The sequence below is a fragment of the Apodemus sylvaticus genome, chromosome 3 (assembly GCF_947179515.1).
Source record: "Apodemus sylvaticus chromosome 3, mApoSyl1.1, whole genome shotgun sequence".
In the NCBI taxonomy this organism is placed as follows: Eukaryota; Metazoa; Chordata; class Mammalia; order Rodentia; family Muridae; genus Apodemus; species Apodemus sylvaticus.
The window spans coordinates 139348699-139367155 of record NC_067474.1 but is presented as its reverse complement, the minus strand read 5'-3'; the positions used below and the strand labels follow the sequence as shown (position 1 = coordinate 139367155).

General features: G+C 50.3%; 1 protein-coding gene across 1 annotated transcript in view; it reads right to left on the bottom strand.

The window, feature by feature from the left end:
• Grik3 (glutamate ionotropic receptor kainate type subunit 3) overlaps positions 1 to 18457 on the bottom strand; it is a 216048-nt gene that overhangs the window by 24874 nt on the left and 172717 nt on the right. The window contains exon 10 of the mRNA XM_052177323.1: positions 14714 to 14917. Within this exon, the coding sequence (XP_052033283.1) occupies positions 14714 to 14917 (204 nt within the window). The remainder of the gene's footprint in view (positions 1 to 14713; positions 14918 to 18457) is intronic.

Here is an 18457-nt window from a genome sequence, read left to right as displayed (position 1 = left end):
ATTTCTCAGGTGCAGTTGACCTTGTTTTTTGATTGTGAGCCTTTAAGGGAGTTCCTGCCCTGGAACTCACCAGTGGGCTAGGCTGACTGGCAACCAAAATCCAGGAATCTGCTTCTGCCTCCTCAGCACTGGGATCACTACGTGTGTGCCACCATACCAGGCCTTTCCTCTGACAATGGTTTTGGGGATAGAACACAGGTCCTTAACTGAACTATTTCTCTAACCTGTTTATCTGCAGTTCAGTGTCCACACTGATGGACCCTCGTAGCTGGGCCATGCCAAGAGTGTGGGGCAGGCATGTAAGCTTTGTTCTCCAGGAGCTGATGGCTTTGAAGGAGAGAGGCTGTGACAAAAACAAACGGGTAATGGAAACCCACGAGGCCACCAGACGGTGCTGCATCAAAAGAACACAGCTCAGCTGTCAACAGCCAGGACACGAGGAGCACGGGGTCCGCAGCTTGTCCCGCCTAGCTCCCCCTCTCAGTCCCTTCTTGACCACTTCAGCCCACTCAGGACGATCATCAGATTTCAAAACCTACTCAAAAGCTAGTCAGACAAGACAGTGCCCTCCTTGGACACTGGGGAGCTGCTTCAGGTGGTGACATGTTTGCCTTGAGAGCATGAGAACCTGTGTCTGGATCCCCAACACTCATAGAAAAAGCTGCTCACCAACGAGAGTCCATAATCCAAGAATTTAGGTTACAGACCCCAGAGCTCTTTGGCCAGCTAGTTGAGCCAGTTGGCCAGCTCCAGGTTCAAAGAGATCTCCTGTCTCTTAAAGTAAGGGAGAGAGCTAAAATGGAGAAGAAAATGGATGCTGATACATGTGTGTATATCAACACACACACACACACACACACACACACACACACAAACACACACACACACACATACACACACAATCATTATCATCGCCATCGTCATCGTCGTCGTCGTCGTCATCCTTAGTGTGGGTGGACAAGAAACCACGGGGGTAAGCCCAAGGCCTTGCTAGCAGGGTTAACATGGAAGCAGAAGAGGGAAATCTAGAGATAGGATTTGTTAATATAGGTCATTGCATCACAAAGTTAATGAGATGTTCTTAAATTAGGTCTGAGGTTTTCCTGATTAATAATTTAAAAAACATCCTCTTCCGCCCCCCACATCTTATCGGCAGCTCCCTCGACCTGAGGCTCCCTCTAAGCACGCTGCCGTCCCTACGCCCATTTCTTCACATGGCACACAGTGCCTTCTCTCTCTGTTGGATTCTTCCCACCGTTCTCACTATTTCCTACATGCTGCCTCCTCGAGAGCCTGTCAGGAGGCTTTAATTCTTGGTTCTCCTGAAGCTCCCTCTTTCCCAAGGGAAGGTCAGCACTGCTCAGTGTGCACGGCTGCACGTCAGCAGGCATGCAGCTTATATACACACAGGCTCCTGGCATGCTGGGGCCATGGCTGACCCACCATTCCTTCCTCCTCTCAAAGCTCCCTCTGAGGTTCTGCAATATTTAGCAGGGATTTCCTGGGAAAGGCTGCCTCTTAGGCTTCTGTGGGAATTTGTGTCTCAAATTGTGAAACAAGTTATTACTTCCCTTCCTTACATGGCCACAACTGAAGGGACAAGAGATCCTGAAGGCCATAACGGACGAGCCTTTGTCAGGAGGGAGCATGCTTCAGAAAGACCCTGCTAAGGCGATGCCTCTAGGCAGTCACGTGCTGTCTTGACCTGTCATCCACCCACCAACTCATCCATTTATCCATCCACCCACTACCCCTCTATCCTTCCTTCCATCTACCCATCTACCTGGCCCCCATCTCTTCATCCATTATCTATCCATCCTTCCAGCCACCCGCAACCAACTTATCCATTTATCTATTCATCCATCTGTTTATACCATAACATCCATCAGTCCATCCACCTACCTGCCCACCCATATTCCTTCCCACCCACTATTTTGTGAGATCCACCAGGAACTAGAGAGACAGAGGTCACTATCAGATATGGGTTTTGCTCTTGTGGCTCTTAAGGTCTAGTTGGGGACATGGGTTTTAATTTAAAGTGTTTATCAAATAAGCACTTACTTAAGACTCTACTTATCTCAGAACAGGAATAAGTGTGTCAATAGGAATCACATCAGCAGATAAAGGTAGATACATGTGAAACTCCAGTCTAGACCACTCTGTGAATACCCCAGGCTTGGGAGACCTTGGAGATACTCTGATATTGCTATCCTCAGTTTTTATCCTTCTCACTCTTAATTCCCAGCGAGGATACTCGGGGCCCAAAGATCTGATGAACTCCAAGACCCAGGAAAATGCCAGCAGGGTAGCCCATGGGATAAAAGGCATCTTCCACCAAGATTGATGACCACCTGGGTTGGGTCCTTGGAACCTATACGGTGGGAAAGAGCCAACTCCCACAAGTTGTCCTCTAACTTCTAGACATGGGACATGGCATGTATACATGAGCCTATACCCACATGAACATATGAAAACTATAAAATAAAAGAATAAATAAATGGGAAACAGTCCAACTTCATGGAACACAGGGAGGAGAAGCAGGGGAAAGACTCGTTACATTGAAACTTTTCATAGATTTTTGTGAAGACATGAGTTAGAACATGTCTGGATTTATAGGCACAGAAAAGAGGGACAGGGTGGCTGTCCTAGCTCCCAGATGCCCCTCAGTTCAAGGTTTAAACAAATGGGCAAGGGGTGTGGGTGGGGGGAGGGATGCTCAGGGACAGTGAAAACTGTCTAATACACACTTGATCAAGACATACAGTGCCTAGATGGGATACAGGAATGAACCAGAGACCTGGTCCGGTGATTCCTCTGCTTTAGGTATAGACATGATTCATGGGTAGCATGAGAGCTGAGGTGAGCACCCTGAATCTTCTGTAGTGATGGTGTGAGAGAGATCTAGTAGTCCTTTGATTGTAGATCTCTGCCTTCCCTAGCCAAGTCCCTTCAGTGTATACTGTATTGGGAGGCTCTGTTTGTCTCTAAAGGTAGACTGCACTTGAACTCTGGCTGGTCTCCAGGTATGGCCTCTGGGTTTGCAGTGGCTTCTTGGATAGAACCCCCAAGTCCATGGTGGGGGATCCTCCTTGGACTTTTGACAGGAAACCGCATGAGATCAATGCTTTTTCCACAAGAATGTCCTGGCTGCTGGTGAGGAAGCCGCAGGCCTCAGTGCAGTCTTCATCGGGGCCTTCAGAACCTGCCTTCCACTCTTCCTGCTTTCTGGCTCTAATAGGGTTGGGCAACAGCGTTGTCTACAGCAGTCTGTGCCTACGGCGGCGAGGTAATTGGCCAACGTGACCTTCTCTAGGAGTTCAGATGAGTGTTCTCCCTTGGGCTTCAGGAAGGCTGGTATTCTCCACTTCATTTTTGGCTTAGGCAGAAAATACTATATTTCACTGTTGGTAACGATTTCACCGAAAAAGGCATTATTTTGTCCAACTTCCCTTGAAAGATTGGAACAGATGTCAGGCCTTCGCGGTTTTGGTTCATTACTCGGAATGAAAGGCCCAGCCTTGGCGGCTCTTCCACTCACGCATACTTCTTCCAGTGTGATTCGTGAAATCACAGGCTGTCAGAGCTGGACGACAGATCTTCAGGAACATCTGCTCCAAACCCACACTTTATTACAGGGGGAAACTGAGGCTTGGAGAAGCTGTTTACCCTTTGTGCTCATGTTATAAAACTCATGACCTTGAAGAAAATCAAACGGCTGACCTGTCCCCACATCTTTAGTCTTACAGGTGATATTTTTCCTTTTCTGTCTCACTAAGGACCTGTCTGTATATTTTCTAAATGTCTAGGTCAGTCAGCATGCCTCTGAGGACATTGTTTTACCCTGTAAGTAGCTTTCCACTTAACAAGATTTTCTTGGGATGCACCAACTCTAGTCCTGCTCAGCGTCCCTTCCACACACGAAGCCATTTGATCGTCTTCTTGGTTCAAGCTCCAGATCTCAAACCGATGACAAGAAGTACTTACCAACTCCAGCTCTGTATTTTGGCCCCTGATATTTAATTATCCCCATGCTAGCCTGGACCCTGAACTTGTTCCCAAAATAAAGCTTGAGCCACTTCCTACCAGAACGGGATGGATCTTAGTTCTGGCAACTTGTCACTAATCGGTCTTCCAGTCTTCTTTTTGGCCAAAAGGTCTTCTTGGACTAGACCGGTCTAGTCCCCAGGCCCTAGCCCTAGCTCACTCCCTGGTTTTGTTGGCATTTCCTGTTGGATTCTCCAGTATGGTCACCACTGGATTCTATATCTCTCCTCTGCCTCATTCTGGGAGGAAACCCCAGAGTGTCCACCTGCCCAGATAGTAAACCGTTATATTAAAAAAGCAAGAACTGCCATCCTTACAGGATGCTGCTACAGGCCAAGCATCGTTAAGTGCCTCATGAATTCCTCCCTAGAGCCCCAGGAGGCAGCAGACATTGCCACATTTTAGATGAAGGATTGGTGGCTGGAGCAGGCAGGAATGCTTGTTTAAGCTGGTGAGTGGCCAAGCCATTTCTAGTACTCAATTCACCATGACCTTAAAATCCAACATTGTGTTGTACCAATCAAGTATCGTGGGGCAATGTGACAGAGGCAGGTAGCCTTAATTACATTCCAGTTCTGTAACTGTGACCTAATTTGGAATAAGGTCTTATAGATAATATTCTTATAGAACAAAGTCACCAAGGTAAGATGGCATCATACTGAATTAGGGTGGCCCCTTCTCAACAACTGATGCCCTTATAGAAGACACAGATATACAGAGAAGAGCTTGTGACAATGAGACAGAAATGGGGCCAAGGCAGGCACAAAGCCAAGAGGCACCAAGGGATGCTGGCCACATCAGAACCTTGGAGGTTGGAGCCCACTCACCTTCAGAACCTCTGAAAGGAAGCAATGCTATTGACACCCTGATTTCTCATTTCTGCCCAAAGAGACGACACATTTCTGTGTTTTGAAGGCACCTGGTTTGCTATCGTTTATTATAGCAGTTTAAGAGAACTCACACACCTGTCACTTAGACCCTATGTTGGATGAAGACATCATCTTCTACCATCTTCTCTTGTCCCTGCTGACTGTGGCCCCCCGGGGCCCGTTCTGAGCCTTGTGCTACATTCCCATACACATGAATGCCACCTTGGCGTCTGACCATACCTGTCACCCGGGCTTTGCTGAAATTTCTTTTGTAGCATTTGATGGGGTTTGGAGTTCTACAACCATCTAGATCCCTCTTCTGCCTCTACGGTACCCAAGAAAACAAGTCACATTCCCGACAACCACGAAGCAACTTGACTCATCCCAGGAGCTCTGTCTGCTGCCTCCCTCCCATGTCTCTAGTATTGAGTGTCATAGCTTGGATATAAAGTATCCCCCAAAAGGTTCATATGTTGAACACTTGTCCCAAGTTGGTGAATTTAGTCACTGGGGTCCCTTATGACTGGATACTGAGTGCCTTGATCTTATTAATCCACTGATAGACTTATACTTTAATAGCATTATTGGTAGGGGGTTAGCTCCACTGTGGAAAGTAGGTCACTGGGGTGTGTGTGTCTATAAAGGGTATTTTGTCTCTGTTTATTAGAAGCTAGGAGGCCACAAGCCTCTGCCCCATGCTCTTGTTGTCATGATGCCCTTCCTGCTTCCCCACGGGGCAGTCGGGCAAGCTGCCAGACTCTCTGAGACCGTGAGCCAACACTAACCCCCTACTTAGGTGCTTTTCTCAGACACTTGTCATGGAAGCATGAGGACTTGAGTTTGGATCTCCAGAGGCCTCACAGAAAGCCAGACTTGGCAGCGCAAATCCACACATGAGATAGAAGGGAGAGACTGGAGAACCTAGGGAAGTTCGTGGTCCAGCTTGGGTTATTCAGCAGTGTACAAGAGACTCTGTCTCCAACAAACTGGAAGGTGAGGACCAGCATTGAAGGTTGTCCTCTGACCCCCACGTGTATATCAATGGCGTGAGCATGACAGCACTCATGCATATGCATATGCACACACACACACACACACACACACACACGTATACACACATCTACACACATACAATTTTTTTTTTAAAAATGTTCTTTCTGTTTATCACTGATAAAAAGCTAGATTCACACAGGAGCATCCTCAGCTTCTGCACTTTCCCCTGACTGCTATTTCTCTACTGAGATGCTTTCCGTCCAAGCTCAGAAAACAGGGTACCTCACGCAGAGCCTGGGTAGCAACCTGACAAAGCACCATCCTGGCCTCCCACATGTCTGTACAGACCCAGACAGATGTGAGTCACATCCCAAGTACCAGCTGCCAGAGTCGCCTCTACGAGTCACCTCCAGAGCTGCGCCAGCCTCGATGGCTGACTGAGCAATGGTGCGTGTGCCTTTCCCAGGCCTGGAGAAAGGCCCCATTCCTGCTTCCCTGAAGGCACCATATTGTGCCAGTGTCTATCAGGAAGAATGGCAGGCCCAGTCTGCTCCAGTCACCAGATTCCAGGATGGGTGGGACCTGTCCTAGCAGAGCCCCCGGGGGCTGGGGCTGGGACCCCTTTCTTTGAAGTAGGCCAGATCCCCATCATTCTCCCCACAGAGCTCACTCTTCCCTGCATCGCTCCGTGCTGCTCTGATCACAACAGAATTCTTCTCTATAAGCTATTGTTTAATCTCTGCCTTCCCTGTCAGTAGATAAACTCCAGGAGGGTGAGGATTAAGCTTGTTCCCCTCAATAAAGCACCTCTCTGAATTAGTGCAAAGCCCAACATAAAAAGGAGTCTCCAGGAAATGTTGTTAGAAAAACAAACATTAGAATATCCACGCAAACTGCCCACCTGAGTTTGATCCCCGGGGCCCACATGGTAGAAGAAGAAAACTGAATCCTATAAGTTGTCATGTGATCCTGGTCTCAGTTTCCCAACTCTGCATGCCTATTTTTCCTGAAGTCAGATTAACTCTGACCATTTGCCCTGAAGCTTCCCAGAGAAGGAACTGCCGCCTATGGTGGCCCTGATGGGTCAATCTACAAAACTGTTCCTCTTCCTTGATCACTCAACAGATCCCAGCACAGTTTCCACCTGCCCTCAGGCTCACCTTGGGGAAGTCAGATCTTCAGAGCTCCCTGTCACTGCCTGGGGGCAAACTGGCTGCTGCTGTCCCTGTTGTCTGTTTTTTCTGCTCTTACTTGACCCTGTCCCTCAGTGAGGCGAACCTCCATCTTGGCTTGCTTTGAAGTGTGTATCCTGGCTCAGGGCTGGGAACAGGCTTGGGTAGAGCCTTCTCTGGGTTTGAAACAGGGCAGGGGACTCAGGCACACGGTCCAGAAGCAAGGTCTGGTTCAGGGCAGAGAAGAGACGGCACACAATCCAAGCAGTAAGGGTGTGTCTCTGTCATCAGCTATCCCTGTGACACCTGCAGACTGGGGGGACCAGGGCTCACAGCCCTGTGGCCATCACTTGCAGAGAATATCTTCCTGAGCTCTGTGTTTCTTCACCATATTTATTACCACAGTCTGCACACTAGGGACCAGAAATGACCTCATGCCCTCTTTGGGTTAACTGCTGCTGACCAAGGGGACAGCAATGACATCCTTCTGCTTTGCACGAGTCTCTCAGATCTTCTTCTAGGGCAGTGGTCTCAATCCCTTTGGAAAATCTTTGGCTCCAAAAATGTTTATATTATAGTTCATAATAGTAGCAAAACTACAGTTATAAAGTAGTAACAAAAATAATCTTACAACGTGGGGGGGGGTCAGCGTAACATGAGGAACTGTATTAAAGGGTTGCAGCTAAAGGTTGGGGAACCACTGCTCTCGTGTTTCTGGGGTAGATCACAGGAAGTCCCCACTCTCTCAATCCTCAGAATCTGTCTAGATCTGTCTAGAAATCAGAGAAGCTCACCTGACCTTCCGTATTTGCAGCATCATCCTGGCTGGAGACTCAACCCAATCTCCTGCTTAGTTGAACCTACTTTGGCTGGAGACACGCATCCGTTATCTGTTTGTTTCCAATGCTAGAATGCAGCATCTCCAGGCTCAGGACAGGGGACCTTGCCTGTGTTTACTCCTGTACCCACAGAACAGACCATGAGGCCTCGAGTGATAGATTTACTGAATTGCCTGACCACTGTGAATACTGGAAGGCTCTAAAGATGCCACCCTGCAAGACCCTCTTTGGAATGATGCTCTCAGAAGGGCACTGAGCATGGATAGTGTCTTCTATGACACCCTGAGTCGGCTGACAACGTTGACAGTGAGCACCGTGGTGACCAGCAACCTTAGAACTGGCATTCTGAATAGTTCACATAAATCTGACTAGATAGGGGGACAGGTATTGGGAAATCCCCAAATGTCAACTGTCAGGTCCTCCCTCTGTGGTGTATGTACAAGCCTCCTAGGCTGAGAGCTCCTGACAGTTTGACGTGGTCTCTCCTATGCCTGACACTGCTCTGTGATTCTCCAAGCCCCTGGGGAGGGCACTTTACCTGACTCTGAAGATGGCTGACTGGACAGGTTTTCCTGTCTCACGGTACACATCCTTTACCTAAAGGATCCTAAAAGAATCCTTTGTTTCGCATTTCCTCATATGCACAGGGTAGAGATCTTCAGGCCTTCCGATCTGCCTGCACTGAGGACCACCATGGAATTAGCTAGAGCCTCAGCCAGGCCCTGGCTGTGGGAGACTTCAGCAACCTTGGTTGTGGCCACTGCAGTAAACACACTATATAAGCCTGGACACCTCTTCCTTCTCCAAGTCACAGACAAACCTGAGTCACTGTCCCCTGTTTTAGTCTCCTCCAGGCACCCCATCTTCTTTTTGCCCCAATGCCCAAAGCCCTGATGGTATTTTGCTTGTCTGATCCATTGCTTCTTTCTGGCTTGGTCACACCTGCACCTAATGACACCCCCACCCCACCCTGCCGCCCATCACTGCCGGCCTGTTGTTGGTTAGGGATGGGTTCAGACACCTTCATATACCAATCTCATGCAGATATGGTCTAGAAGCATCTAATCCCAGCTCTGGGGCTCTGGTGACAACAGCTGCAAGGTCCTGGATAGTTCCCATGTCCACCAGGTTTTGCCAAACTGCACAAAGTCAGAGCCAATCCCTAAACCTACTCCTGCCTGTCCTTACCACACGGGATGGTCCTAAGATACCATAGAGCTTTTCTATATAGGTGCAGTGTCCCAGACTGGTTCACTTGCCATTGGCTGGTTGATATCATCTAGATTTGACACAATCTAGAATCACCCAGGAGACAAATCTCTGGGCATCTCTGCGAGGAAGTTTCTAGAGAGGATTCTTTGAGGTGGGAAGACCTGCCCTGCGTGTGTGTGGGCAGCGCCATCCTGTGGGGCCCTGGAATGAATGAAAGGGAGACAGCAGGCTGAGCACCGGGCACTCACTTCTCCTGCCTCTTGACTGTGTGTACAGAGAGACCAGCTGCCTCAAGCTCCTTTCCTGCCCCGGCGGACTACACCTACAAACGTTAAGCCCAAACCTCAGCTTCTTTAAGGTTCTTTAGTCATGAGTCTTGGGACAGTGATGAGAACAATAATTAACCCAGTCTCACAGTTTTAGCTTCTCTTGCCTGACTCTGTCTTCCCCAGCGTCACCCTCCCTAGAGAAGCCATGACAGGTTTCTGTGCGGCCCTGCACTCTACAAGCCCAAGGTGACAGCAGTACTCAAGATCTTTGGGCTGGATGAAGAGGCCCACGATGCCCTGCTGGGAAGCTTGCCTATCCCAGCCACTAGACCTGCTTCCCTGACCACCTTTTTAGACCAGGACGCTCTCACGTGCCTGGTCCTGTCTAGCACCTGATTGTCTGACCCCTAGGCTGAGTTCTAGAGCTGATAGTTATGCAGGGAATTCAGCAGGACACTCTGTCCTTTCTGCCTCCCCTGTCTGCCTGCCTAACTACTCATCTACAGATTTACTCTGATAGCCTCTTGATCTTCCCCAACACTCTTCCAGCCTAGCTCTGGGCAGTCTGTTGCCCTGACAACAGTCCACTTCTGTAGCCATCTGTTTCCTCTGCCCTAACTGCCCTGCTCCTGAAGCATCCTGACCTGTCCTGGGAGAGTTCCCAGCATGCCTTGTGTCCAAGTGTATCAGTCCAAGTGTACCTACCTGAATGAGGTAGACTGGGCAGAGTTTCTCCTGGACACAAGAACAGGGTTTGGGTTCCAACACTCGTGCAAGTAGCCCAGAGTGAGGAAGACTTATGGTAGGAAAACAATGGGCACAGTAAGTGATGGGGTCACAGTTTTGACTTCACCAGACCTTCCTCCACACATATTTTGGATGTGAAGGTGAATCTTGGCCCACAGCCATGTCTCAGGACAGGGCGAACAGTCCATGCCCATTTATGAGTCTCTCGCTCACCAGTGACTCTGTGTCCAGGTGCTGGGCAAGGGCCAAGTTAAGTGCATCAGAGACTTCCTGTCTAGAAGAGTCAAGCAGAGGGTGCAGTCCCTCCTGGCTGTGTCACTTTCCCTGGATATACTCTGTGATTGTAGAGGGGATGTCTGGGCTATTTCTTGCCCAAAGGAAGGGCAACACATCAAGGTTACCCATGGCCGTTCTTAGTCCGTTATTTTGGCGCAAGCTTATCTAGAAACCACGGGGGGGGGGGGGAGGCGCTCTATGCCACACATTCCAGGTCCCATTGACCTCCTTACCCACACTCCGTTGGCTCTCCTCCTGGGCAGTCTTCCCTTCAACCTTCCTCATCTGGCTCCCTCCTTATCCTCTGTCTAGCCACCTGCTGAGAATAGGGTCCTAACATGCCTCAGGTGACTTCTCTGGAAGGTCTATAATTGGGGTGTGTGTGTGTGCATGGTGGGGGACCAGCATCTCCCCTGAGGTCCATGTTACTATCCACTGCCTGGTCCTTCATCTCAGCCTTTCCCCCACCCCTCCATTCACCAAGCACCAGTCTGCAGCCTTCATGTCTCCTGGACGGGCCTCCATTTCCTTCCTTTCCCACTGTCCCTGTCCTCTCCTCCAGGCCTCTCAGCCACACGCTCAGGCTGGCTCCAGTTTGACTCCAGAGTGGAGCAATGTTCCTCTAGACCCTGGTTGATGTCACCCTCCACCCTGGTTCCCTTGATGTCATCCCCTGGCTCCACATCCTCCAGTGGTGCTCTGTGGCTCTCAATATTAACATAAGTGACTCGGCTGGGCGTGCAGCTCACTGATAGAATACTTGCCTAGCATGTATAAAGTCTCAGGATCCACCATCAGAATGAAAACAACAACAAAACAACAACAACACAATCCCTCAGTTCTCACCCAAGACTCAAGGTTTCTTCTCTTATGTCCCTCTCTGTGGCCCTCTGTTAGCTACTCTTTTTGGGTCTTTTCCTTCTCACTCCCCAAGTAGGCTCCTGAGTACTTCATCTCATGGAAGCTCTAGCTGGTGGGCCATGTTCCAAGGAAGGTGGTACTTCAGCGTATACCTCAGTTCCCTCAGAGTTGGATGAATGTGTGTCAGCCTCCAAGGCTGTCTGCTTAGAGTCAGCTAGGGAAGGATGAGGTCCTGGACCCCTAGGTCCTAGGTTGCATCTTGTCTAGCAGGAAGACTGTGGCTGGAGGGTTACTTCTCTTGCTGACACCATGTCTGAGCACAGACACATGTGATGGGGAGAGGGGAGGTTGCACATGGCGCAAGTCATACTGAGTAGGCCGCCTCTCGTGCGCGAGTGCTTGCTGAGCGTGGGCCAAGCCTAAGGCTCTGCTTTCGTCTGCAGCTGGCGGAATGGAAGCCAGAGAGGCTGGAGGACTCGACTCGAGTGAGCTGAAATGAGCTCAGCCTGGGATCTGAATGTTATTTCCATCGGATTCTAGAACTGTCAGGACTCATGGGAGGATTGAAGGCAGAGAGGTGCCTGAGAGGGGATGAGGGGGAGCAGGCAGCAGCGGTGGAGCGGGGTCAGAAGACACTCGCAGTTCAATCATGTTTGCAGCTGTTGGGAAGGTGAGTGTGTTTGCATCTTCCAGGGGCCCACCTCCCACAACACTGGGCTGGAGGCCAGTGGAGTGTCATGGAGGGATGGTTTAAGTCCTCCTGGTTGGAGGGACTGCCCAGGACCTCCACATGGACCTGGGGGGCGGGGCAGACACTTCCAGAGGTGGGAATTCATCATCTTTACGCCTCTGTTCGGTCCCTAATAAGGAAGCACTAATGTCGCCAAGTCTTTACCACGCTTTCTATGAGCTAGTGAGAAGACTAATTATCTGACACTAATAAATGGTTATGATGTTATTAAAAAATGGCACCAAGCTAGGATTAACAGGCTCATCAATCGTAATGAATCAGGTTTAACAAGGTCCCTTGCCTGTCCCACCCAGCCTGCCGGCCTTGATGGGTACCGTTGGGTACCAGGTCTCCAAAGCCCTGCCCAGCAGGTCAGAGGCTGTGGATGAAGATCCCTGGCCTTCCCCAGCAGAGGGGCGCTGAGGGTCTGGCTGCCGCAGGCTTTCTCATCAAGTCCCTTTAGAAAGTCTGCTCTTCATAGTCTGTGGGCCACCGAGACGCAGCTCCACCCCTTCCACGTGTGGTCTTGGCTTTCCCTTTTACAGGATCTCTGTCTCCTCCCTTCCCATCCCCTGTGCAAATGCCAGCCTTCAGAGTCCTGCTCACAAGGCTTGAGGGAGCCAGTAAAAAGGAGGTGCATCCGGTCCTGCTGGCTCATTTCCATAATAATTACAGTTATTACTAATAACAGCGACAATACAGCCTCCCATTTATACGGAGCTTCCTGTAGCTTGGAAGCCCCTTCTCACTCACTGTCTTCTTCCAGCCTCACAGTGGGCAGAAGGAAGTGGAGACAGTTATCATCTTTCTCACTGTGGAGGCAGGAAACTGGAGCCTGGGGGACACAAAAGGACTCCTGAACACCCCTGCCCCCCAAACACTCTCTGAGGATAAAAATAAGAACAATGCCATTAAGAACTGATGCGCTGTTAGCTACAGCAAGCACACCTGTTAACACAGCACCTCTGGGAGACAGGTGTGCATCATCCCCTTTCACAGGCAAGGGGACAGACGTGCTCACAGACTGCCCAGGGACACACAGCCACCGAGTGCCAGCACCAGTGCAGGCTCTTCAGCATCTCCCTCTCCCGCCAGTCTTCCATACAAACCATGTCTGACACAGCAGACCCATGTCAGGCCAGGGACATAGGCCTACCATAGCAGACTCTGAGTGACTCTTGTGCCTCAACTTTCCTCCCTACCACATGCCTCTGAGGTCCCCATGTGGTACCTTCACCAACGTCATCCATCGGTGGCCAAAGCCTGGTGAGGCTGCCTCTATCTGGAGAGTCAGCACAGTGAGGAGCCCAGACGCTAACTGGGATTACGGTGCATTGCAGACTGTCAGCCATGAATGCGCCTCCTTCCTGGCTCTGGGACAGTGTGGCCTCTCTTCTAGAGAGAGGAAAGCTCAGGCTCACTTAGGTACAGAGCCTTAGAAGACTCTCTGGCTTTGCACCCAGCCCACCACTCGATATCTGAGGCCTGGCTCCTGGCTCCCTGCTGCCTCAGCTTCTGCAACAGCATCAGTGGGCTGCCCATGGATGGGGGGACCAGGTCTAAGGGTCCATGGAAGATCTGGTCCTTTCCTCCTTATCTGCAGGCAGGATTTCTTTCAGATAAGTATTGCTTCTGTACTGCTGAGGACCCTGAGCTGGAGACTGGGAATATTTCATCTGTGTCCCGTGAGCCTGACAAGCAGTAGCTGCCCCTTCTTTATCAGCCTCGGTAGTTACCAACTATACCTATAGTCAAAGAGAAGGTATGGGGCTCTGTGTGTGTGTGTGTGTGTGTGTGTGTGTGCTTGCACTGAAGAACTTCCCAGCTCACACCTCTGCTAAACCTAAAAGCTGGTTCTTGAGCCTCAGATCTGCCTCAGGTACTGTGTCTGAACTTCTCAAGATGGAAAGTATGTTTGCTGTTAGCATCACATGGGTACCTGTGGCCCTGTGACCCTGCCCCAGTGCTCCTGAGGTGCGTACTGAGGTGGGCAGTGACCTGTACATCTCACTGGGGAGGCAGCGGCTCAGCTGGGTGACTTGTGCCTGTGCCCATAGCCAAGGGCCCCAATTCCTTTCTTGGTCTGTAACTTCCTTGTTCTCTTCCTCGCAGTCTACAAGCCAAGGCTCCTCCTGCCTTGGGCCTCTCTCCCTTCACCCTGCCTCCATGACTCCCCAGGTCTTCCCCCTCCAGGCAGAGTGGGAGGTCCTTGGTGCTGCCCAGTATAGACTGACTCTCCCCTTCATGTGAGCCCCAAGCCTTCAGTCATCTGTTGAACCAATGAACCCACAGTGACTAGAGAAGTGACAGGTCAGTTTGTGTGTCCCTGAGTTGGGTGGTATGTTCGTTTGGGTTCCTCAATCCCAGGGCTGGGATATCCTTCAAGGAGCAAAAGGCTGAGAGTCAGTAAGAATCCTCCCCAAGCAAGCTCGCCAAAGCTGCCTTGGGAAGGCCCGTCATCAGAGGGACAATTTGTGTACATAGTGGGGATGTTGGGAGGTGGACAGTCTAGGCCAGGCAGACCCAGCAAAGCTGGGCACACATTGATGGATCTTGATCAGTCCCCAAGGCCACAATCTTCATCTCCATCTACCCGGTCTTATCCTGTCGCCTGCTGGGATGCCCAGATGTTCACCTGGCACTTCCCCAGAACGGCCCACCCTGTCCTCATCCCATCCTCCATGCCCAAGCCTTGGCTTACGTGGTCAATGAGTTCCTTGACCATGCCGTTCCACTGGCCCTTGTCGTCCTGGGCCCCGTACTTGCCGTCTTCCACCAGCCGGATCTCGTAGGAGAAGCCCAGGATGTGCGCTAGCTCCTTGAGCAGGTCGATGCAGTAGCCCTCGAAACGATCATTGCCATAAAGGGTCCTATCAGACTTGCGGAACATGACGAAAGGCTCCTCCTGTGAGGACAGAGGGAAAAGAGGTGCTAGGCTAAGTGGCTTGGGTGGGCGTAGGCTCTGTAGCTCAGACTGACCTTGAAATCAATAAGCAGTTAAGCGTGACTTTGAACTCCAGATCTTCCTGCATCCACCTCCCAAATGCTGGAATTACAGGCATGTGCCACCACAGCTGTCCCAGTCTCTTATATGCACACACACACACACACACACACAAACACGCACGCACGCACACACGCTCATCGGGTGCATGTGTGTGTATAGATACATGGGCATATGTGTGTGAGCTAGAGGTCAAACTTAGGTGTCACTGCTCAAGTATCATCCACTTTTTTTTATTACTTTCATCTTAATAATAATAAAACATGCTTTAAACACAGAGAATATTTTTTAGATATTCCCCCCAGTCAGACATGGTAGTTTATGCCTTTACTCTTAGCACTCTGGAGGCAAAGGCAGGAGGATCTCTGTGAATTCGAGGCCAGCCTGGTTTACATAGAGTCCCAGGTTGGCCAGAGAGACCATAGTGCGACCATGTCTCGAAAAGAAAAATTGCCTTAAAAAGAAAATTACTTGTGTTTCTGTAATCAGAATTGACCTCTTGATGTCCACTTTGCTTCTGTGGGACAGACTGGACACCACAGAGCACTTTGGGGGTCATACACCCTGTTCTTGAGACAGGGTCTACACTGGCCTGGAGCCTGCTGAATGGACTAGACTCAATAACTGTAGAATCTTAGGGATCCTCGTCTCTGCCTCCCTAGCACTCAGATTTCAAGGCTGAGGCACCACCCCTGGCTTTCTATGTAGTTCTATGGATGAAACCCAGGCCCTCCTGCTTGCTCCGTAAGTTCTTTCCCATTAATCATCCCATCTCCACAGGCCCTGTTTCTGACGCTATTTCTTTCTTTATTTTCTTCTTTCCTGTCTTTCTTTCTTTCCTGTCTTTCTTTCCTGTCTTTCTTTCTTTCCTGTCTTTCTTTCTTTCCTGTCTTTCTTTCTTTCCTGTCTTTCTTTCTTTCCTGTCTTTCTTTCTTTCTTTCTTTCTTTCTTTCTTTCTTTCTTTCTTTCTTTCTTTCTTTCTTTCTTTCTTGTTTTTTCAAGACAGGGTTTCTCTGTGTAGCCCCAGCTGTCCTGGAACTCACTCTGTAGACCAAGGCTGGCCTCGAACTCAAATCTACCTGCCTCTGCCTCCCAAGTGCTGGGATTAAAGGCGTGCGCCGCCACCACCAGGCTCTGACACTATTTCAAATGGCTTGGGCCAACAGCCTAGAAACAAGTCATGGCTAAGTCTATTTTCTGAAAGCCAGCTTGGTGGCTTGCAATGGCACCCGCAGGGATGGTTCTCAGCCCAAGAGGACAGAGCCCTGCTGCTGCTGACTGACATAGGTGCCAATGACCCAAAACTGTTAAGAGATGGAACAGGACACCTGATTCTAAAGTACAGGTCTTCTACTGTACCAGGGTCCCAATCTAGCCTGAGCCTGACCTTAGAACCAGTTAAAGAATCGCTCTGGGGCCCACACTAGACCCACCCAGGCAGGAGCTGCTTGTGAGCTTCCTGTCCACTTGAGTTGGAGGACCATGCAGCCAAAGCCCTTCATCAGGTACAGTGACTCTCCTACTTGCTCCAGATTAGACACGTTAACAAATTAGTTAACAGATTGGACACACACCCCCTTCCCAAGACCATTCTTTTAAGGTCCCCTCAGCACCCAAGTCCGGATCTGACAGGAAGCCAACAGTGGGGCTAGAGTGGTAACTTCAGCTGTATGTGGCTGTGCTCTCCCAGGGATCAGCTGGTCCTCAGAAGGCTGTGTGTGGGCCCAGGGCTGTCTGTCCTGTGTTAGGCGCCTCTTTCCAGGTGGAAGGCATAGAGTAAGGCTCAGTGCTGTCTGGCTTTTCAAAAACACACTCCTTCCTAACTGTACCACAAATGAAGAACTAGAAGAGGCAGGGAGCCAGGGGAGGCCTGAACCGACAGCATCCAGTTGGAGGTACTTGAAGGCGGCAAGATCCAGATGCCCCAGAATCCAGGCCAAAATGCTACTCCTTGATTCTGTGGAGCTCCAGCACCCATCCCCCACTCACTCACAACCCTGTGTTGACATCTGGAGTGGTTGAGCTGAATTCCCCCACCCCCACATTTGTTGAATTGCTACTTTGCACCATGTGCCATTTTTTGACTCCTGTCAGTCTGTTTTGTTTAAGTTTTATTAGGATGCAAAATAGACGATCTTATCGCCATTTAATACATGAAGAAACAGACTCAGAGAGTCGCTACATCACCCAAGGCCGCACAGCAGTTGAAAACATTCCAAGGAGCTCGGGTTCAGCTGTACCCAGCTCCTTTCTGTTCCGTCCCCAGGCTTAGGCCGCCCTGACTTTACTTGCTCTTAGAGGTCCTGAGCTCAGGCTGAGAGCTACTGTCTCCTCTCCTGCTTTGGTCTCCTGGACCTCCTTCCTCAGTCCTGACCTATCCTCTGCGCTGGCCTCCTGGCCATCACCACACCCACCACAGCACTCTGCTCTTGTCTAAATGCCTCTCCTCCTAGCTGAGTGCTGTCCACTGGCAGAATGCTTGCCCAGTACTTACTTAGAGGGGTGTCTCAGTCTCTCCCCATTGACAGGGCCATTTTCTTGAGCCCCTGGGCCCCTGGGATGGGGTGAGACGTGGAAGGCCCTGGTGACCATTGTTGGCTGTCCTCAGGAGCAGAGGCCTGCCAATGTCTCAGCTGGGTTCCTGCCATGTCAGGTGGGCTCTGTTCTTCTACACAGGTCCTCCAGTTTCCCAGTGTACCACCCCACCTTATAACTGACGGCTCAGGCTTAACAACTCCTTCAGGGGTTTCTGAGACAGAGTGGCTGAATCTCCAAGGGGCTCCCGACCATCCGGGGAGTCTGAGGACAATGCTTTCAAGGCTAATCACATGGGAATGTAGACTTTTAGGGTAGCTCCACCCTAGACCTCGGGGCCTCTGGTGCTACCCTGCACCCAGACAAGCAGCTCAACATGGGAGAAGGGAAGTACAGGTAGGCCTGGGACAGGGGCTCAGGCTGAGTGAAGGTTGACCCTTTGACCCTTCCTCAGGTAATACGCCCCGAGTCCCTGAGGATGTCCTGAAGAGAGAGAGGGGCATACGTAGGTGGGCTGTCAGCCCATTTACCCCCAACTGATTTTCTTATGCAGTGAGTAGGCTACATTACTGTACGTGGTGGTCCTGATCTCATCCAAGCATAGCCAGAGAATTAGAGAGAAGTTATCATCTTTCCCAGGGAAATTGCCAAGACAGGGAGAGATTCCCACTCCCTTCTGTAGAATGTAGATTCTAACAGAACGTATCCTACCAAGAGTAAGAAAAGCACTTAGTGCCTGGCAAGTGTTAGCTGCCAATATCACTACTACTAATTGTTCTTATTATTACTGTTCATGCCCATTCCTGCTTCCCACGTACTCTCTGCCCAGTTACTTCAGTGACCACACCCCACGTCATCAAAGGTAACAATCATGGCCGCCAGCGGAAGTGGAGGGAACAGAGTGGG